General features: G+C 38.9%; 2 protein-coding genes and 1 long non-coding RNA gene across 6 annotated transcripts in view; 2 read left to right on the forward strand and 1 right to left on the reverse strand.

The window, feature by feature from the left end:
* The window catches only part of ccp110 (centriolar coiled-coil protein 110), a 664,638-nt gene that overhangs the window by 541,204 nt on the left and 100,924 nt on the right, over positions 1-22,510 (reverse strand). The gene's annotated exons all lie outside the window — the stretch shown is intronic.
* LOC113020774 (nuclear GTPase SLIP-GC-like) overlaps positions 1-22,510 on the forward strand; it is a 45,080-nt gene that overhangs the window by 5,399 nt on the left and 17,171 nt on the right. For all 3 annotated transcript variants that reach the window (XR_013908510.1, XM_080300253.1, XM_080300254.1), the window contains exons 4-5: positions 5,107-5,131; positions 5,288-5,371. Coding sequence is in view for 2 of the 3 variants with exons in the window: in XM_080300253.1 (XP_080156379.1) it covers positions 5,107-5,131; positions 5,288-5,371 (109 nt within the window). In the remaining variant the exon portion in view is untranslated. The remainder of the gene's footprint in view (positions 1-5,106; positions 5,132-5,287; positions 5,372-22,510) is intronic.
* LOC145428270 (uncharacterized) lies at positions 7,845-13,052 on the forward strand. Its single transcript, XR_013908519.1, has 5 exons — positions 7,845-7,919; positions 8,029-8,144; positions 8,476-9,523; positions 9,772-9,840; positions 9,932-13,052. It is a non-coding gene; the product is annotated as an uncharacterized LOC145428270 (long non-coding RNA).

Genomic DNA, 22,510 nt, shown 5'->3' on the forward strand with positions numbered 1-22,510 from the left:
ATAAAACCTGAAAGCAAGTAAATACTTTATATGCTGCCTTATGGTAAACTTTGGTAATATTGATAAAGAGCAACACTGGCTGATGATAAAATACAATCAGCTGGCATGGTGACACTGCCAGTATTAACCTGCAGGGCTGGACTGGGACAGAAAATTGGGCATTTTGACTAGAGACCGGCCCACCAGGTATTAAAGCCATAAAGACTTTGAATGAAAACAAATGCTGTTGTGACAGTCCCATATGGAAAAGAAATAGTAAAAACTTACATGATTTACTCATGAAAGTGGCCACTTTCTCATTACTTTCATATATTGTTTTAGTATCCAAAACATACAAGATTCATTATATAATCTTTCAAGGGATCTTATATCTGTTTTTACTCTTGTATGCTTTTCATACAAGTTTCACACAAGACAGATACAAACTTTATAAGATTTATATATATCTTTTCCATATGTACACTGTCTTGTTGATATATGTATGATTTCTATACATTTTACGTCAGATTAAAACTTTGGTTGTAAAATTTAGATAATTATTTAATAAAAGCTAGATATTTTAAATGAGAATAAGAAAGAAAAGTATTTCTTTGTGCCCCCCTTTCCCTGTTAATGCCCTACATGCCCCCCTGGCAACACTTTGCTAGATCCGCCCCTGCACAGTTACCAGCTGTCAGCTACCTAAAAAAGGATCCTGGGGTTATTTGTCTCTCAGAAACAGTTCATAACTTCCCTTCAACTCATTCATGTCACCTAAAAGGTAAACCTGTTTCTCCATCACAGCTCTGATGATTCAGTAAGGACATCTCCTGGTTTCATCTTCATGTTTCCCTCTCACCACATATCCAAACCGACATCATGACCAGCAGCTTTACAGCTGTTGCTCCAGCCAACATCAGCTGATACTAGAAATTAATATTAAATAAATTCTAACAACAGCTGATCAAACGTGCTGCTGTTGTTTAGCGCGACATCTGCTGGTTTCCTCTTTCTGGCGCAAAGTGGGCAATAAACAAACAAGAGAGAAAAGCTGATCATTGATCAGTTTCATGATTGAAGTAGCAACAGGAGAGGGAGGGGAGAGAACGAGAGAAGAAGAGGCAGCTGTGCAGCATAAAGACAGAATAAATCCAGCTTTGTGTCTTTTTCCATTCTAGCTAAAGGAAGCTTTAAAGCTTTAAGGAGCCATTGGCAACTCTACTAACTAATCTTATGAATAAAATAAAGTTCACTATCAGTAACATCATAGCACCCACCCAGCTGTATAAAAACTCCGTCAAGCTGGCTAGAACGCAGTACAAGTTATTGCAACTGAGGGTAAAAAGTCAGCACAACGAAAATAAACTCCACCTAAACTTGGTTTATATCTGACCCAGATAGACTGCAGGTCATAACTTCTTACCTGAAGTTCAGTTCACCTGACACTCAGACCAGCGGCTGCCTCGGGGCTCTCCTCCTGCCTCCCCTTCCCTCATCCACCTGCTGGCCTCTGTGGAAGCTCCGCCATAGCCACCACCAAACAACTGAGTTATTTTTACACATCGACCTGCATCTGGCCAATCCACCACCTCTCATTGTTCATGCCATTACAAAAATAAAAAATAAAAAATAAGTCACCGGGCATATGCCCGGTATGCCCGATGGCCAGTCCAGCTATGTTAACCTGCAACCAAATCTGCAGCTCCATACAGCAATGTTACGACTTAGATTATATCTTATAACTCATAACTCTTATGTTAGCTGCCCTCAGTAGCATACTGTCTGAAATATTCCACGGCTGCAATAATTCTTTAAGTGTTATTTTTTTCCTTGGTATTCTAATTTCACCGAAGTTTACTAAACCCAACAAACTTAATATTACTTACCGGGACATTTATTCTGTCCTCATTTTCTTTCACCGAAAAATTGTTTCCTGCAGTGCCGTCTTTGGTGCTTGGCTCTCCTACCTTTGCTAACAGGCATAGCACAGAAGCCGATGCTGCATTCACTTACACTCGGATATCTGAGCTTCACCGTGAAAACATAATCGGACATTTGATATTTGATTGAATTTTATTGTTTTGCCTTTGGGGTGGCACCTGGGGTGGCCAGTCTGGTTGGGGGGGGGGGGCTGTGCCCCCCCAGGCCACCCCGCTGGACACGCCACTGATTGTACGATAGGGAATTGGGGTTGCACGCAGACTACTCATTGTTGGAGGAGTTGGTGAAGGTTAGATGTGTGTATTAGTGGTGGGCAGGCACGTGCGAGGGGGGGGGGGCTTGAGCACCTGCCCCTTTCCTGATGGATTCCCCAAGTGCCCTTTTCTTGAGTATAATTTTTATTTATTTTTTATTTTTATTACTGTTTTTTGTTTATTTTTGTGTGCGTGTGGAGTCCTGTCTGTTCCCCTCAACAATAATATTTAACTATTAATCATAGTTTTGCTAAGTAACAGGATGTGGTTTCCATCAGTCACATGACTACCATTAACCAATGATCGCCCTTGATGGCAGAGCGCGCTGGTTACGAACCGGGAACGAACTCGCAAAGAGCACGAGCATTTTTTGCCGTCTGAGCGGTGCAGAGCTGTAGGAGACTGATGCAACAAAAGCCAGTAAGTAGGTGTACAGCGTACTCTTTAGTCTACAGTACACAGCAGTATTAGCTTATTTTATACACGTTGGTAAACTGTCTTGTGACAACTGACGAATTGAAACAAATGAGCGTGCTGTGTGTGTAACAGCGGGACAAACATTACCTGTCCTTTTATTAACTGCACAAGCAGTGCTGGTTTTAGCCACCAGCTAACTGGGTAACGCTGTCATGGGTCTGTAGCTCTGTCCACCGTTTTAGGGAACGTGTTTTGTATTAAAGTAAGTTACAGGGCGTTTTCCTGCCTTTCTGGAGGGCTTATATTTCACTAAAAACTATCTAATATACATGTCCACATAATTATGGTTCATTATAATTACAGTATTATGGAAAAACACTGTTTTAAAGAAAAGATATTAAACGGAATATATTAGATTTATATTTCAAATATGACAAAATGCTGATTTTACAGCAGCAACATTATTGTATCTCTACAGTTTAAGCATTTAATAGGCTTTCTGCCTGCACAGAGTAGATAGTCAAACAAACTGAATCATCATAAATACTTTATTATATATTTATTACTTTTTTTATTTTATTTTAATTACTTTATTATTAGAGCGCTAGGAATAAACAATAAGGATTCTTGATCAGGACCATGATGCAAACATGTGGCCATAGTAGGATATATGCAGTATTCTGGAGACGGTATAAAATATCACTGTATGTGCCTGTGTACCTGTATGTATGTGTGCATATTTTATGTATATAGATTTTTTTTTATCATTTTTACTCATGATATGACATTGTCCAGACATGCCCTGTAAGGAAACAGTGACAAAGGGAGCTTTTTGAGGCTAAATGCAGTGGATCCCTCTCTGGCTGGAATAAAAAAAAAACAGCACAGGTCACAAGAACACATGTACCAGTTGTTGCATTGCAGAGGTATTCCAGCATAAAACAATGATAAACACACCTGCAATGTTTTGGTTCTATAACATTTTTCTCTTATTGTTTTATTATAGAATAGATGGATGAGTTTTTAAGTGTGGATAATTAAATAATAGTTTATTGCAATAGTAAATTGTGCCTCAGATGGACAGCAAGTAGAGAGTGATAAATGAGATGAGGAGATGGGAGGAAGAAGAGAGGCAAAGAGTGATTCATAGGCAGAGCCTAGTTTGTTTCTCACAGTTTTGTTGCCTTATGGTTGCTGACATGGCACTTTCACCAATCTTTTTATTATTATCTCATAGCATTTGTTTAATCAGCTACCATCTCTCCTATGGACTTTTTACAGTCTCCAGTCGCAGCTCAACACAGCCCGTTCCTCCTGCACTATCAGGAGCAGGATCAGCAGAAACTCCTCAACAGCAACATTGTACCCCATCAGGTAAAACAGTGATATAGTATGATGCGATTCTGTATTAGATTCTTAAAGAATGTGTGTTGTTGTTCAGCCTGGTTCTATGTGCCTGTTTTTAACTTTGAGCACCCGCCCCTTTAAACAGATCTGCATGGCCCTGGTGGTGGGCGGATCAAACCAAAATATAGATGCCAAAGTTTGTTTTGATATTGATAAATAGGAGCATAATGAGACTGATATTAGTTTCTGTCTTGATACATGCTCAATCATCCAGGTAAGTAAATCCCAAGTTTTCCCAACTATATAAAGTGCAAATGTTTATAAGGTTGGGGAAACCTGCAGTTAGCTGAGACTGAAGAAGTCACTTGGATGAGCGATGAAACGTTTCTCCCACTGAAAACAGTCCAGATGAACAGAATTAACTTTTTGGGATACTGGTTTCTGTTTCTTTGTTACTCCTAGAATCATCAAAGAGGCAACCTGGCCGTCTATCTAAGTGCTGCTGCTTTCAAGTGTCATAATAACATTTATTGTGATTGAAACAAATATCCCGAATATATCATAACCCCTTTGTGTTAACTGTAAAAGGGATACTGTGCAGTTACTATATTTAAACTACAAGTAGATGTGATACAGACTTCTCATTATATGTTTTCTGTCCTTGGTTTTAATTAATAATCCAAAGAAAAGAAAATCCCCCAAACACTTACAGGTCATGAAAATTCATTCTGATTTAGCAGTTTGATCCACCATCCACCATAATTATTAAAAACCACTAAACAACTGATGTAGTTGCCTGATGTTGGAATACACATTTTACCCTAACAGCTGGTGGTTGCCAGGGATGGGGTGGTCACCAACTGGTCTCTAGGTCTGTGTCACTGGTGCTGAATTAGGCAGAAACATTGACTCATGGGATCATGTTTACTGAGAGGCAAGAATGCAAAAGTTTTCCTTTTTTTTTAATCACTGTGCTAGCTGAGAATATATGTACATATAAGTGTGTACATTTTAAAAAGTGCATGTGAAAGTTTTTGACAGTTTGTTAAAGAACAAATTGTTTCTGTACAGGAGCAATGATTTCTTCTATAAATTCAATTATGCATACATGTACAATTTATAATAATTTAACTTCATGTGAAAGTTGAATATTTATATGCTTCCACAGGATTTGCCATCCATAAGTGAAAAAGGTGAGAAAAATGTATCTCACTCTCATTTTAATACATCTAATTTATTTATTTATTTTCACAGTATTATTTTTGCAACATCTAAAATACACCATAATCAGAAGTTTCAATATTCAGATTTTCTTTTTAAATTGTATTATTTTGTTTAAATCCAAAAAGGAAAAAGAAAGTCAGAACTTGAGTTCGACGAATGTCAACCATCTCCTAAACGACAAGACAACTGTGCAGCAGGATCACAGTCAGGTACACACATATATGAAATCCTCACACTTATTCCTGCTTTGTGTCACCATTTTTAACTGAGTAGTCAAAATCAGTCAAATCCACAGTAATCTGTCATCCAAGGTCAAGGAAAAAACAATATTTCAGAATCTCCTCTTGTTGGGATCAGTTAGGATCGTAAGGAGACTGGCAGTGGTAACTCAACTTAAAGAGCGAAAAACCTTCCACTCAGAATGAGACACTGTCACTATACAGTTGTACAATGAGATACAGAGCATCTCCTGCTCAGTGTAAACATGCTGGGGGGGTACAATTCTGCAGCGCTATGTACATATGGACAGTATTAACAAAGGGAAAAACATATATATATAAAATATACAATATACAAGACATAAGTAATATGTAATAAATAGTGTCCTCTGGTGGGACATTTGACATGCTGATAGAACCTTGGGAGTACAGTCTTTATATTGGCCTTATTAAAATCACCTGCGATAATGTGAACACCGTCTGGGTGGGCCCGCTGCTATTTGTTAATGGTGTTCAGCAGGATAGAGAGTGCCGTGATTACATTGGCATCGGGTGGAATGTACACAGCCGTGATGATCACTACTGTTAGCTCTCTCGGTAGAAAGAAAGGCCGGCATCTTACCGACATGTACTCGAGGTTCGGGGAGCAGTGACTGTTTATAATTGTCCCGTTGTTGCACCAGCTTTCATGCACGTAAATACAGAGCCCTCCCACCCTGCTCTTACCGGAGTCCTTTGTCCTGTCCCAGCGGAGCAGAGTGCGGCCTGCTAGCTGCACGCTAGCATCGGGTATTCCCGGGTGAAGCCAGGTTTCAGTGATGATCAAGGCACAGCAGTCACGAACATAGCGATTTCCCACTAGTTGTAATTCCAGGTCATCCGTTTTTTGCACGAGAGATCTGGCGTTGGAGAGATAGAGGCTCAGAAGGGGTGGCTTGTGATTGGTCAGTTGATTCTGTAAACTTATGTAATGTAGCAGGTAGATGAAGGTGTCCTAGGGGAAACAGGATGTGTTGGGATGGTAGCGCATGTTTCAGTAACTAGGGTGGGGAGTGATCATGTACATGGGACATGTGATTTTCCACACCGAAGCAACCTTTGAAATAGTGGTTCAAGGAAAATGTAACTTTGAGTTTGAAGCTTGTGTGGGAGCATCAGTGTCATACGGCCAACACTACTCCTGCCTGTCAGTCTTGACAATGTCCTTCCTATTGTTTTTTTTTTTATTCCTGTTGACTATTAAGTAAGAAATGAAGGTTAGAGTAGTTCAGTTGCTTTTGCTTCCTTGTATGAAGAAAAAAGTATGCTGATGGTAAAGTCTCAGGTCTTTAGTCTCTATAGTTTTAGTGCCAATGACAAAAATGCATGCTTTTGTCAACATGTTGATGACAGCAAAGGTGAGTGGAGAGATTAAACAAGATATCACAAATACGTTTTATGTAAATGACATCTGGAGACTAAAACGTTTTGAAACGGTGCCTGTAGCACATTATGTGTATGTAAACTATCAACGCTGAAATTAATAAGATCTAATGAGATCTTTTAGAATATGTTTTTGTGAAAATGTCAATATGTTTGCTACAACAGTTTCCTGCTAATTTCACATTTTTTGCCCCTTAAAAAACTTTGGCTCTGTAAAAATCATATTATTCCACTATGACAGAAGAAATCAAATGAAAATTAAAACTGAAACTTTGTATCAGTGTAAACACATTTCACTAAACTGGAAACTTTAGATATTTAGATGAACTCTACAGAGTGACATGAAGTCGCAAAAGTTGCAGGAGTTCAATTCAGCTAAAAGACAAAAACATTTACCTCCTGTTGTCACATGAAAAGGGTTATTGAGATAAATAGAAACGTAAACCTCTGACACTTCAGAACCACAAAGGAAAGTAAATGATCTTATTTAGTGAATAATACTTTAAATGTGAATAAATCAGTTATTGCTGATTGTCCCCACAGCAAATTCCATGGAGACATCTGGATTTGTCCAGGACAAACTAACTGAATGGGGATTCAGTGAGTTCATGCAGAGATTTAAAGGTATGAGTTTATTATTATTCTTTAATGGAAATTGTTGTATCTGTAATGGCACTAGAACAGCATCGAAATTTACTGATTCAGAAGTCGGTCTGGATATTCCTGTGATTTATGACTTACAATAAAAAAAGTCTTTCATATTCAAAGTTGATGAATATTAATGTTTTGCAGTGTTAGCTTCATCTGACTTTTGAATATTTTATTTTGTTGTTGGCATTATTTCAGATGAAGGCATTGACAAGGAGACGTTTCTAAACCTTGGAGATTCAATCCGAATTAATTTACTGTTTCCTAAAATTGGACCAAGAGTAAAGTTTAGAAAGAGACTCAAAGATTACTTACAGGTAAGGCAGCTATTTTTTATTCTATATCAGCAGGTCTATTGTTTCATTAATGTGTGATGTGTTTGTTTTGATTCTGTAGATGGAGATATGTCATTTTGTCCAGGAAAAATTAACTGAATGGCATCTCAGTGAGCTGATTCACAGATTTGAAGGTATTTTATTATAGTTTGGTTTTGGTCCTTCATAAATTACTGCTGTACTGTAATGCCATATTGATATTTGTTTGTCTAATTTCAATTGGAATACTTCATTTTGTTGCAGAGGAGGGTATTGACAAAGAAGCTTTCCTAAGTCTCGAGTCAGGCAGAATCAATACTTTGATTCCAAAAATTGGACCAAGAGTAAAGTTTAAAAGGAGACTCAGAGAATACTTACAGGTAATGTTTTATTAAATGTTACAAAAAAATCCTGGAACATAAAGCCATAAAAGTTTAAATATACTGAGGGTTTTTTTTATAAAAAAAAAAAAATGGCGGTGAAGATCAGTAGATTAATAGTGTATGCAATGCATCAGAGTGGAGGTTGTGTGTGAGCGCTGTGACATTCAGAAAAATAACCTCGCAATACTCGAGTACAAGATAATGTATTTAATGTAACATTTACTGTGCATGTAATGCATTTCACACTGGTAGGTATCAATATAACAAAATTGATCACACTTCTTTTATTATACGAAATACATCTTAAATTTATCCCTCACCACTGCAGGACTTGAATAGAACACATGATGATTCTGCTGACATGATGGAAACAAGCACAGAGCAAGAGAACAATCAAGAAATGGTATGATCTCATTGTGCCTGAACATGGTTCATTACTGAGTTATTAATCTTTGATCATTTTTGTTATGTCATCATGTTATTATAGAAAAATTAATGTTGTCAGCGTTAATCTCCTTAAGTAAAGTAAGTAAGTAAAATTTTATTTAAATAGTACCTTTCAAGATAAAATCACAAAGTGCTTCACACAAGCAGAAATGGACATACAACCTCAAACAAACAAAAGCAACCAAAAGCAAGTTTAAACAGATAACTTTTTAAATGAAATGACTGAGTCCACAGATCTCGAACTCAAAGGGAGCGAGTTCCAGAGTCTGGGAGCCATTGATACAAACGCTCTGTCACTGTTTGTTTTTAACCTTGTATGCTGGAAAACCAGCAAGCGCTGGTCACAAGACCTCAGGGACCTGCTGGGGCGATAAGGCAGAAGGAGATCACTGATGTAAGTTGGAGCTACACCGTGCAGGGCCCTATAGGTCATGATTATAATCTTAAAATGAACCCTGAACTTGACAGGATGTCAGACTTGACGTCCTGACACCATAGCCGCATTAACGCAGCAAATCTACGTTAGCTGGTTACCGCGGAGCTCCCCATGCGTGGAGCTGGACGCCACTAAACAATAACAAGCTTGTGCCATATTGTTAAAATGACATTATGGCTTTAACGTCATTTTAAAGAGATTAATGCTGACAGCACTAATAAAAATACATTTTGATTGATTCAAGGACTCATATCTTTAGAGTAAAACAGGTGTCAATATGAGCAAAGTGAACCAGGTTAGCTGTTTACCTAAGTCCTCTGCAGAATTCTCCAACACAGCTCAACTGTTTTTCACAAACTGTGAGTAAACAACATGAAGGCCTGTGCCTTGTCTGGATAATTATTTGGTATTTGTTTTCACGCAGGAGCCAAACATTTTTCCTCAACATTTGGAATCTGCTTCAGCGTCTGACACAACAGATGGCAAAGACACGGTAAGAAATGAAGTCAGAAACAATATTTTTAAACTGGTTGAAGATCCAGTGATTTACAATGAGTTTATCTGAAGACAAACATTTTGTCTCCATAATGCTGCAATAAGAGGAGCAATAAATAATGAAGCTAACAAATTCAAACTGCTTCAAATTAGTTTAATATAAATATCTGAAATGCACCTTCATCACGTGAATATGAAATATTAAGAGTATAGGTAGGCCTGGCTGATGTTTTGGCCTTGTTTTAGATGCAGGACCACAACATTTTTCCATTTCAGTTGGAGTCTGCTTCAGCAGTTGACAGAGGCAGTGACACAGTAAGAAGGAATATTGATGTTTCTCCTCAAGTCATGTTGTTATCCCAATATTATTTGTGTATATAAAACACATGTTTGTTTGTCTTTTCAGAGTAATGAACCAATTTGCTCCTGGGCAACAGTGACACAAGGACAAAGTCCAACCACATTTACAATGTTTTACTGTCAAGAGTGTAAAAACTTCATGGGAAACGATCCTGATTCTTGTTGTTCTCACTGTGCCTCAGTGTTCAACAAAGCAAGCAGCATTCAAAATGGAAACTTCTTTCTGTACTCATCCCTGAAAGACCTTCTGAAAGGTATCCTTGAGAACCACAGCGCTGAGTTGTTACCTAAAACAGTTAAAGATGAGCATGATAACATCAAAGATGTGATGGATGGGATGATGTACCAGAATCTCCTCAGAGAGGGTAAACTAGCTGCAGATGATCTCACACTGACATGGAATTTTGATGAAGTACCAATTTTTAGCACCACCAGATACTCAATTTGGCCCCTTCAGTTTGTTATTAATGAACTTCCTTACACACAAAGACAGGAAAATATGATAGTTGCTGGATTTTGGTTTGGCCAAGGAAAACCTCATATGAACACATTTCTGAAACCATTTGTGGATGAATGTTGTGATTTAGCCCAAAATCCATTTCAGTGGAGAGACAGCAGAGGCACTCTTCATTCATCAAAAGTCTTCTGCTTGGTTTGCTCCTCTGACGCTGTGGCGAGGCCACTTCTCCGGAATTGCAAACAATTCAATGGAGAATATGGTTGTGACTGGTGTTTACACCCTGGCACAGTGGTACCAAAGGGCTCTGGATCTGTGAGGTCATATCGATATGATGAAACTAAACAAGCATCAAGATCAAAAAATATGTTTGTTGAAAACACCTCAGAGTATGGTGTAAAAGGAATGTCCTTACTTTCCAGACTTCCTTTGTTTGACATTGTGTTTGGATTTGTACCAGAATATATGCACTCAGTTTTAGTTGGTGTGACTAAGCAACTTATTGGATTGTGGCTGAACTCAGAGAACTCCAAGAAAGACTGGTATGTAGGTCAACAGATTTCACAGATGGACTCTTATCTCCGAATGTTAAAGCCTCCATCAGAAATGAGCAGATCTCTACAGTCACTGAAGGGTCGGGACACTTGGAAAGCATCTGAGTGGCGAGCTTTCCTTTTATTTTATGCTGTTAGTGTCCTACCAGGCATCCTTCAGCCTTCATTTCTCCAACATTTTTTTTGTTTGTCGATCAGCATTCACATTCTGCTACAAGAATCAGTCTCCCAAAATGACCTTCAGCTGGCCCATGAGAACTTGGTACTCTTTGTTAGAAACATGGAAGAACTCTATGGTGAAGAAAACGTTTCATTCAACTGCCATCAGTTGATCCACTTAGCTGACTGTGTGCGTAACTGGGGGCCTCTCTGGGCAACATCAGCATTCAGTTTTGAGAGGAACAGTGCAAATTTAAGGGCACTGCTTAGCAACATAAACTACAATCCTCAAAAAATTCAAGACAAGTTTCTCTGTTGGCAGCGCCTGCCGAGTCACCTTCGCTCCCTTGTTTCTAACGGAAATTCTCCGTTAGCCAGCATTTCACCAGTAAATGAAACCACTGATTGTTACAATCTGCTTGGAAATTCACGGCATCTGGATATCACACGATCCATAAAACTAGCAATAGAAGAGCTCTTAAATCGACCTGTTTCATTCAGATCAGTGGAAGCCTTTGACAGCTTCATCAACAGAAATACTGTTTACTCTGTAAACCATGAAGAGACAAGAGACTGTGTCATAAAACTCAAGAATGGCTGCTATGGAGAAATACAGTTCATCGTCAGGTTTAAAGAGAACTGTGTTTGCACATCCAACTGTGTGTGCTCGGCTATTTCAGTCATTGTGGTCCAGCTGTTTTATATCAAACGTGCATCAAGGAATATCTTTGTGGAAGTGGAAAGGACAACTCAGCTCAAAGCCTTCTTCTTGAGGGATGTTAGGTGTAAATGCATGAATGTGAATGGTTGGCTGGTGCCTTTACCAAACTCATATGAAAGATATTAAAGTTCCAGCACAGCTAAGGTGCTTTCTCTGTCTTGTATATCATGGCACATGGCTGTTTTTACTACAGTGAAAATCTTGGAAAAATGAATGATGATGAAGTTTTTTCAAAGGAGTTTGGAGTCATTTTGTTCATATGTGTGCGAGATCTGTGGCTTACGTTTTCTTTTGGTGTGACAGTGTGGACATAATGTAGCCAGTGTAATGTAGGATTATATCACTCAGTACTGTATGTGTATTATCTGTATATGGAGGAAATTATGGAGTGATTGGTAAACAGCCAAAAGCTTGCCTTTCCCAACTTTGTATTCACTACGTATTTATCATACATGTCAGTTTACCTCTATTCAAACTGAAATGCAAATTATTGTGACACATAAACATTTTGTGAATTAACGCTAAAAATCCGGGGTGAGTGGATCAATGTGGTTTACTGCATCCTGATACAGATTGCTATTACTGAGATAACAGATCATAAAGCTTCATATTACCTCAGATTATTGTGTAATGGCTGATGAGACTTATTCTGTTTAATGTTGCAATGTGTGCAAGTCTATTGAATATAATACAGATTTATTTGCTCAAGAATGTTTGTATCCTGCTACATAAAAATGATTATAATTAGTCTTATTACTTTAAATATGCCTGAAAAATCTGTTTGGCCTCCTTCTTCACTCTGGATTTGTGCTGCTATTCAGAGTCAATTCAAATTTTAGTGTCGTTCCTTAAAAAAAAAAGAAAAAAGGATGTGTAAATACAGTAAATGATGTTTAGAGATTTTTGAAAAATAAACATGACCACTGTTCATATGTGGCTTTATTACCTTATCATAGGCCAGAATTAAATATCTAAGTAGGACCCTTGTGTTACGATTCGGTGTTGTCAGTGTTTTGTTTTAGGCGTGACTGTTATGTGTTTCCTGCTTTACTTTGAAAGTCTGTCTTATCTCAGTGTGTTCAATTTACGCTTCCTTGTCTCGTCAGTTCTGATTTGCCCCAGCTGTGTTTCCCTCCTGTTGTCCATTCCCTGATTGCTCCTTCTATGTATTTAAGCCCTGTGTTTCAGTTTGTCATGGTCGTGATCTTCCCTCCCCCGGTTGTAAATAGTTTGGTGTTTTGATGTAAATAAATGTCCTATTTTGCTTTGAAGTAAATAGCTGTTGATGCTTTCGTTTTGGGATTTTGGTGGAGAACCGTAGTAGTATTTTTTTTTTTCCTTTTTTTTTTTCTGTGTTGCACGCCGGTTGCCTAGGCTGGGGTGGAACACTTGTTTAATACCATGTTAAACATGTTTACCGGGTCGTGAAGCAAACAACAGAAAAGAAGCTCGTATATAGACTTATGCCGTAAGTTGACCTAAAACTAAAAAGAAAAAACAATCTGACATTTTAAATTAAATCAAACATCGTTTAAAAGACACACATGGCAGTGTGGGAGAAAAAACTCAACACTGAATGCTACAAGTGCACAAATATGAAATCAGCGTGGTGCTGCAGTGAACGCATCAATTCACACAATATTACAGAAATACTTTTTATATAAATGTCTTATATTGTTTCTTGGTCCCATCAATTTCTTATTCTTCAGTCATTTCTGAAACAAAGTCCACACTGAATGCCTGCTGTGCATCTGTGGTTGTGTGAAGCTACATTAATGTAACAGCATGCCAGAGTGTAAACAGAGATCTTTGTCTATACGTTGAAACAAGGTTGTGCCTGAAAATTGCTACTTTTATGTGACATTTTATGTGAATATGTGACAAATGATGTTAGAATTATAATTAATTATAGAAAAAACAGTTTAAACCTTGGTGGGCAATGAGCTTAGAAGGATTATCTAGAAAATGACTTCAGGAAATGGTCGTGTTATAAAGTTGTTTTACAATCTGGACCAGTACAGACTTGCTCCTGACAGTTAAACTGTCCTGGGGGCACAAACCGTTTGTCCTTGGCTTGGTTTCAAGACTCTAGGAAAGGAATGCTGAATGTATGTAATAACCTCTGGAGAATATAATCTGGAAATTGCATAAAGGGAAACACAAAATGAACCAAAAAGTAATAACATCCCACAGCCGTGTTTCACACCTGTTGGTAGTGGGGCATTTTGGCTTCTGCTGCATCTTTTTAGTCTGTGCTGGAGATTCACCAACCCTAAAGAAGTCCAAATACACCACTGATCACTGGATCTCAACAGCATTAATGCAAAACATGTGTTTCCATTTCTTGTCTTACTTCTTTTTCCTGTCCAGAGACCGATGTGTGGCAGCAGAAAGGGCCACTCTCTCTTTGGGGCACTTAGCTTTCTCCTGTAGGAGTGAATGTAGTTTATAGTTTATGAAAAAATAATCAGAATACTGAAGATGTCAGAGATTGTATCTTTTTTCCTTTTCATAAGTCATTAAAACCAAATACTAAAACACTTTGATATGACTCAGAGAACTGAAAACTCAGCATAGATAAAAAAGGAAACAATGTACAAATTGGTAACTATAGCCCAAAAGGCTGATTGTGTTCATCTGCGCGTAGTGTTTTCAGTGAGACAAATGTTTTGTCACTCATCCAAGTGACTTCTTCAGTCTCAACTGACTGCAGGTTTTCCCAAACAGTACATTTGGGATTTACTTACCTTGATGATTAAGCATGCATCTGGTAATTAAAGCCCTTGAAGAAAAAAAAATGCAATGAATAAATCATACACACTTAAATATTGTATTTTGACCACAACTAAATTGTCTGACTGTCTGTATAAAACTGAACTTACAGCTATAAGCAGTTGATATTAAATATATGCATCACTAAAACATGACAGATAACAAAGCCAGAGTAATTAGGCACACAACTGTTTTTAAGTGTTTTTAATTTAGCTTCTTTTGACTTACATTTAACTACAGCTACTTATTTTTTCCTTCATTGACAATCAGCTGTTGACACAAATTATTTTGGCGAGTGGCAACAGTCAAACCAACAGCACTGTGATGTTTTTGTTCGTGAATATGTAGACACGCTGGTGCGAATGTCTTACTATAGAGGCTGGTTCTTTAGATACAAGGGGGGGAGTGCGCGAGTCAGAAACCCAGGGCACATAGATGATGTAAGTCTCATCAGAAACAGCTTATTTCCAAACCAGGGAGGAAGAATGAAAAACAATTCTAAAAACAAGCAATAAAATGTTGTCAAGGTACTAAAATCCCCAGAAATAAATAATCCCAATTTCAAAAAAACATATAAAACACAATGTTCTATGCTCGCTAAACTCCCACCCTGTCCCACAATGTAACTGTCCCACAACAAAGGATAAATGTTTGTTAGGTGTTCACAAGCAGGACCGAAATTCCTCCTTCAGAGCAGGGTCCAGACCAGCCTCGTCCCAGGCAGAAGAGGAGAACCCTCCTATCCCCATCTCATCCTGGAGTCCATTGCTCCACCGCGGCTCCCCTCACATCATCACACTGTAAACAAAAAAACAGGGGCCAGAACCCTTCTCCCAGAAGCTGGCCTGGCTAATAGCCATGGTGACCCTCTCACAATACGGCTCTACTCGGTGAGCAACAGTTCATTCATGTGAATTTTCAAAGCTAATTCAAGGACCATCGTGTGGTTAGCAGCATTGACTAAAGTCTTAGTGGTGAAAGGTTTGCATTAAAAGAGTAAAAACTCCAGTTAGGGCATGACTTTAAATACATTAAAGGCAGGGTGCGTCTGAAGACTGCTGCATTTATGAATATGTGACTAAAATAATGTTAGAACTGTAATTAATTATCTATAAAAAACAAAAAATGTTTAAAGTTTTGCGGACACTGAGCTAAGAAAGAATGACTACAATGTTTACTGGTACTATACTGGTACAATAATTACTGGACAAGTACAAACTTGCCCCTTACAATTAATGTAACAGCATGCCAGTGTGTAAACAAAGATCTTTATTTATACGTCGAAAGCAGGTTGTGTCTGAAGACTGCTACTTTTATTAATATGTGACAAATTATGTTATAATTATAATTAATTATAATAAAAAATATTGAAACCTCGGTGGACAATGTACTGAGAAAGAATGACTTCAGGCAATGGGTGTGTTATAATAGATGTTTTACAATCTGTACCGGTACAGACTTGCTCCTGACGGTTAAGCTGTCCTGAGGCACAAACATGTTGTCTTTGGCTTGGCTTCAAGACTCTAGGAAAGGAGTAATGAATGTATGTAAATAACTTTTGAGGACAATCATTTAGAAATAACATCAAGTGAAATTTAGAATCAATTAAAAGTAATAATGAAGTAATATCATATTTGTTGGTAGTGGGGCAGTTTGGCTTCTGCTGCATCTTCCTAGTCTGTGCTGGAGACTCACCAACTCCAGTACCACATACACCACTAATCACTCGATCTAAAAAGCATTGCCATAAAAACATGTGTTTCCCTTTAATTTCTTACTTCTTTTTCCTGTCCAGAGACCTCTGTGTGGCAGCAGAAAGAGCCACTCTCTCTTTGGGGTACTTAGCTTTCTCCTGGAGGAGCGAATATAGTTTATGTCTGTGGGGGTTCTCAGCCATCCAGGTCATCGTAGTCTAAGGACCTTGGAAAGAAAAGCGTCTGGACTTGAAGATGTTTCACCTCTCATTCCTGGGTCAAATGGTGGAGAGTCCCAGAGTCAAGCCCTATTGGAGTATCCCCTAAGATGGACATGGACCCCCTATTGATCCTCTACCTAATCACATGAGCCAAGGTGTGAAAACAGGTGTTGGTCACAATCAGCCAAAGTTTCGGGTGAACTCATTGTGAAACCAAGCCCCACCCTATCATGTGATCTCCTGAGGTCAGAAGAACCCGGATGTGCATAGGCACGGGATCTAGAAACTGGATCATAGATGGCAGACAATTGGTGTCGTAAGCCACCGCCTCTGTTCAAAGAGGGTAAACAGAGGGTAAAGCAGAGGGTAAACAGAGGCGGTGGCTTACGACACGGTCTACAACTGTCTGCCATCTATAATCCAGTTTTGATTCCCTTTACACCCATGGGGGACACTCCCATTGCTCTTAAATCTGGGACTCTGAAGAAGCTTCTCGGATGAGAGGTGAAATGTCTTCAAGCAACTTAAAGAAGTCCAGATGCTTTTCTTTCTAAGCTCCTTAGACTTTATAATTTATGAGAACATATTCATAATACTGAAAAAAGTCTTAGATTGTCAAAAATGAATATCTTATCTGACGATTGCTTTGGTGAAAAGGTGCTATATATTACAAACAATGTATTAATAACAACAAGATGACAGTGCTTTATAGACTGTTTTTGTGGAAGTGGAAAGGGCAAATTAACTCAGTCTTTTTCTAGAAGGATGTTAGGTGTAAATGTGTCTGTGAATGTCCTGTGACACTATTATCCCCTCTCTCTTTTAATAATGTCAAAGATAATAGTGTCTTTGACACTATTGGACCTAAAGTTTTAACCATTATTAAAACCATCCCAGCCGATCTTAACCATACCATAGTGAACCCATTTCTCAAAAAAAAACAAAACAAAACAAACAAATCTCAATGCAGCAGTGTTCTCAAATTTTAAACCAATCTCTAAACTCTCCTTCCTGTCCAAAATCCTGCAAAAAAATGTCTTCCTTCAGTTCCAGGCTCTACTGGAAATTAACGATATCTCAGAAACATTTCAGTCTGGTTTCAAAGCGAAACATTACGAAAGCGTAGAGCTCCCACCCAGGCAAAAGAAAAATAGAGCTATATCACATGTAATATGAAAACTTTATTGTTCTCACAATATACTTTTCACATTTGAACAACATAATATCATGTTATTACAATATACATTATATACAATATACATTATAACAAAAAACTTTTTACAAAAAAACAAGTAGAGGTGACACGGGCTGTGAGATTGAAACACAGGCATTAGAGCCTCTTAATGTGTGTTTAGTTTGGGTTTCCACCGGCGTGGAATTACCAAAAATAGAGAGAGCATAGGCTAACATATGAAATGGGAAAAGACCGCTGTGTAATCCATTTATTTCAACAAAGTAACTGTATTCTGAATATCACCTTCTTAAATGGTAACTGTAACGGAATACAGTTACAATTACTTTTTGTATTTTAAATACGTAACGCCGGTACATGTATTCCGTTACTCCCCAACACAATCTGCCCGTGATCAGGTACCCTGCTGGGATAATAAGATGGCCTGGAGATAGAAGCCACTGACATCAAGACCAGGAAACTCCTAACCCTGCATGGAGGGTTTCACCCCAAGTCCAGCACCCTAAAGCTAGATGGATGCTAAGCAGAAAAAAGGAGGCCATGCCCTAGTGAGTGTCAAGCACCACAGTCCAGGATGAGACAACGATCATCCACAAATACATAAGGAAGATAGCCCCAACCAACTGCGTGCTCAGTGAATACCAGAAACCAGAGGAGGAAGAGCAGGAGCCATCATGGAAGGACAGGCCCCTCCACAGTATGTACCACTAGCAGATAGAGGAAGTGGCTGACATCCAGAAATCCTGGCTGGACAAAGCTGGACTGAAAGACAGCACAGAGCCACTAATCATAGCAGCACAGGAACAAGCTCTGAGCCCAAGATCCACAGAGGCTGGGGTCTTCCACACCAGGCAAGACCCCAGGTACAGGCTGTGTAAAGATGTCCCCGAGACAATCCAGCACATAACAGCAGGGTTCAAGATGCTAGCAGACATAGCATACATGGAACACCATAACCAAGTGGGCGGCATATGTTCAGAAACATTTGTGCCAAATATGACCTGGAAGTCCAGAGGTGAAAATGGGAGATGCCTGGTGTGGCGCTGTAGTGTAAAGAAAAAAAAAAATCAAAATGACCTTAAACTAAGTCACAATAAATTGTTTTGGGATGTCCAGTAGAATTTTACAGTATGTGATCAGCTGATCTTCGCTGATCTGGGATTTACTCCTGATTGTGGATTTACACACTGGAATTCAACAAGATACAAGCAAATATTACATGAGCTATCAAGGCTGAGTTCCAACCCCTGAATAGTATGAAGCAAATATAAAGGTTATATTTATATCAGCTTAAATTTAGATTGATGTCTGATACATTGTTACATGGAAATTCACAGCAATGACAGCCAGTTAGACAAACTTCATCACAGAACTGCAAATTAACCAGCTTAGCCTGCACTAAACTGCATTAAACTATCTAGTATTTTCATAAAACCTCAGAATAAGTTATTCAGGAGGATGTTCTTCCTAAATACAATATTTGGATTAGGTTAAGATGGATTTAAAAATGATTAAAAATTAAGTTCTGGTTTTGCAGGTAAATGAAGACATTCTTTCTTCTTGTTGTTCTTTCATTGTTAATTCAGATGACTGATCACCATTTGAACTGCCTGTGAGATGCTACTCCGCCTGCCTCTCCCCCCAAAAAAGTCAAATAATCGGAAACACCAGACCTATCCCGCTGGGCGGGAGCCCCACTTCCCTCCAGTTGTTTATTAAGCCTCTCTCAGCCCGAGAGTGAAGGAATGGACAAATACATAACTGAATCACTCACGACAGGCATCATCCGCTCTTCATCTTCCCCTGTGGTAGCATGGGATTTCTTTTTTTCAAAGGCAGTTGCTGAACATCAGGTTCACGTGAGGCAAATCCTCCCTCACTTCTTGGAAAATAGGTTTTTTGTGAAGGGGGAGAAATGTGAATTCCATGTGAACTCTGTGGCTTTTTTGGGTCACATCATTGAGCAAGGGAATCTGAAACCTGATCCAGTAAAGGTACATGCAGTGGTGTAGTGGCGCGAACCCTCCGATCACCAGCAGCTTTAGCTTTTTTTTTACCGGCATTTTATCAGAGAGTTTAGTAAGATCACACTTCCACTCACCAGACTAACCTCACCAAAAGTTCCATGTCAGTGGGACAGAGCGGCTCAGCAAGCCTTCACTCAGCTGAAAGAGAGGTTTTCTACAGCTCCCATCCTACAGCAGTTTATTGTGGAGGTGGATGCGTCTAACTCTGGGGTGCGGGCGGTCCTGTCTCAACAAAAGGATGACAAGCTCCACCTATGTGCCTTTTTCTCTCGCCAATTCTCCCCCACAACGTATAATTATGACATCGGGGACTGGGAGCTGTTGGCTATTAAACTTTTATAGGAGGAATGGAGGCACTGGCTAGAGGGCCGCACAACCATTCATTGTATGGCCTGACCACAAAAACTTGGAATACTTTTGGTCATTCACACGTATCAACTCCAGGCAGGCCTGGTGGGCTTTGTTTTTCACCTGTTTTGACTTTTCTTTCACCTACAGACCAGGATCACGGAACGTGAAACCGGATGCGCTCTCCCAGCAGTTCAACACCACAGAGGAGGAGGAAGACCCCGGACTCATTCTCGCACCTTCCTACCTGGTCGGGGCCATCTTCTGGGAGACCAAAAATGCAATATATGCATTTCCAATATTTTCCATGTGTCCCAAGTCAAGCCTGTATGCTCCAGCCCGGTGTGCCCTCTTTCCAAGCCTTTGTTTTGGTTGTGCTCGCCCTCCCCCTCTCTTTCATCACTCTGCCTGGGTGGAGCTCATTGCGAGCTTTCCCTTTTGGCCCACGCACCTGCTCCTAAGCACACACTGGTGATTCATCTTGTTCTCTGGCCACTACTTAAGGCAGTGGCTCTGATCTCCTTGTTGCTGGACTATTGAGTTTGATAAGTTAGTGTAAATCCAGCTTGGTGAATTCTAGTGTGCTTGTGTATGTAACTAACTGTGCTTAGACATCTCAAACTGTGGAAAGAGTGTCGTGCGTGTGGATCTCTCAAGCGGAGAGAATGAGTGACAATGATTTGTTTCTCTCCCCCGACCCTACCCCGCAGACCACTGGAACCCCTGGCTTTCCCTCCCACCTGTATATATTCTGCACCTGGTGTTTTTGTGTAAATAAAAGAACAGTTAACTTGTGATTCCAGTCTGTCCTTGTCAAGATTCGGCTGTGCAGGCAGGAGTTGGACCCAAAATGCAGACTCCTGGACACGAGGGATGAACTCAAAAACTACAGCTTTATTGCAGGCAAAGGAAATGGCATACAACACAAAACTAAACTAAACTGGAAAAGAATAAACTAAACTCACGGGGAAACACGCAGAGAAACATAGCCATGATGGGACACACACACACACACACACACACACACACACACACACACACACACACACACACACACACAACCCTGACACAGAGAAACACAGGGCTTAAATACAATGGGCAATAACGAGGGGACTGAGACATAGATAGGGGAATAGAGCTTGGTGAAATCAGACATGATGAGACCCAAGGGAAGTACATTCATGCAGGACACAGACCTTCAAAGTAAAACAGGAAACGTAACACAGTGACGCGGCCTTGACTTGGGGCTACAACTGACGGGAGACAGATCAACTGAGAAGCACAGAGACCAAACATAAGGGAGGCACAGAGAACACTAAATACTGGGAATGATTACAAATAACACAAAACACTGGGTCACACCCAGGACAATGACAGCGCCTGAGTCCGTGTCGTCCAATTGTTTTTGTTTTGAACTCATTTGCTGATTTTGTTTTTATGCCAGGCCAGCTATCAAATTTTTCAGTGATGTCACAATTCTTCCCTCTTTTTTTTCTTACTGACACAAATTCTGCAGTTTTTTATGCTCTATGTGGAAAAACAACAGTACTTTTGATTATACCCTGTTTTATTGAATGTTGTTAAAGACAACATGCAAAAATATTTCACATACACCTTTCATATATTTAAAAAAAAGTTGCAGTCTACGATCAACAAAATTAGGACTTAAATACTTGGCACTTTATGCTAGGACAGTAAATAAGACTAAAAGCTGCATGTAAGTTCTAAGATTTACAATTTTAAGAAAAGCCAATTATATGCATATTGACTCAGTAGTGACTTCTCTTTCCTCAACATATTACTTTTTCATGCAATTGCAGGCTTCACTGAGTGGGAACACAGGTCAAGACATATTTGGCAATCAAGACAAACTGAGACAGGACAAAAAACAGATAGAAAATTGTGACCAAACAATATGCGCTTTTTCTTGTTCTTTTTTTTAATGTTTTTATTTTGTCATATCTTTAAAATACATTAGCAAAACAAGAAAAAAAAACCTAACATTTAAACAATAACATTGTATATAAACATTTTGAATTTCAAATACTGAAATGAACATTTTGTTTTGTTTTTTTAAATTCCTAAACATTTACACAAACATTCACAAAGCAAACTCTTGAGAGCAAAACATACTCTGATTTTTAATTTCGACAAGAAAATAAACCATAAAACTTCTAAGGAACAATTTGAAATCTTGAATTGACACTATAGATATTACAATAAAGGTGGTGTACAAAAAAAATCTATTTTACTTATTTACAGAAAAGTGCAATAAAACTATTCATTTCAGTGATTTAAAAATTGCAGGCAGTGGCAAGAGAAATTTCTTCTGCTAATGATTCAATCTTGTTTAAGCAGACTGTAAACCATGGGCAACTGAGGAATAACTTTTACTAACTGATAATGAAAACTAGGGCTGAACAATTCGTCGTGTTTTTGTACCTGAAATCAAATTTTAGTTATATTGTTTGGTCAAAGCT

Source organism: Astatotilapia calliptera, chromosome 4 (genome assembly GCF_964374335.1).
Source record: "Astatotilapia calliptera chromosome 4, fAstCal68.1, whole genome shotgun sequence".
Classification (NCBI taxonomy): Eukaryota; Metazoa; Chordata; class Actinopteri; order Cichliformes; family Cichlidae; genus Astatotilapia; species Astatotilapia calliptera.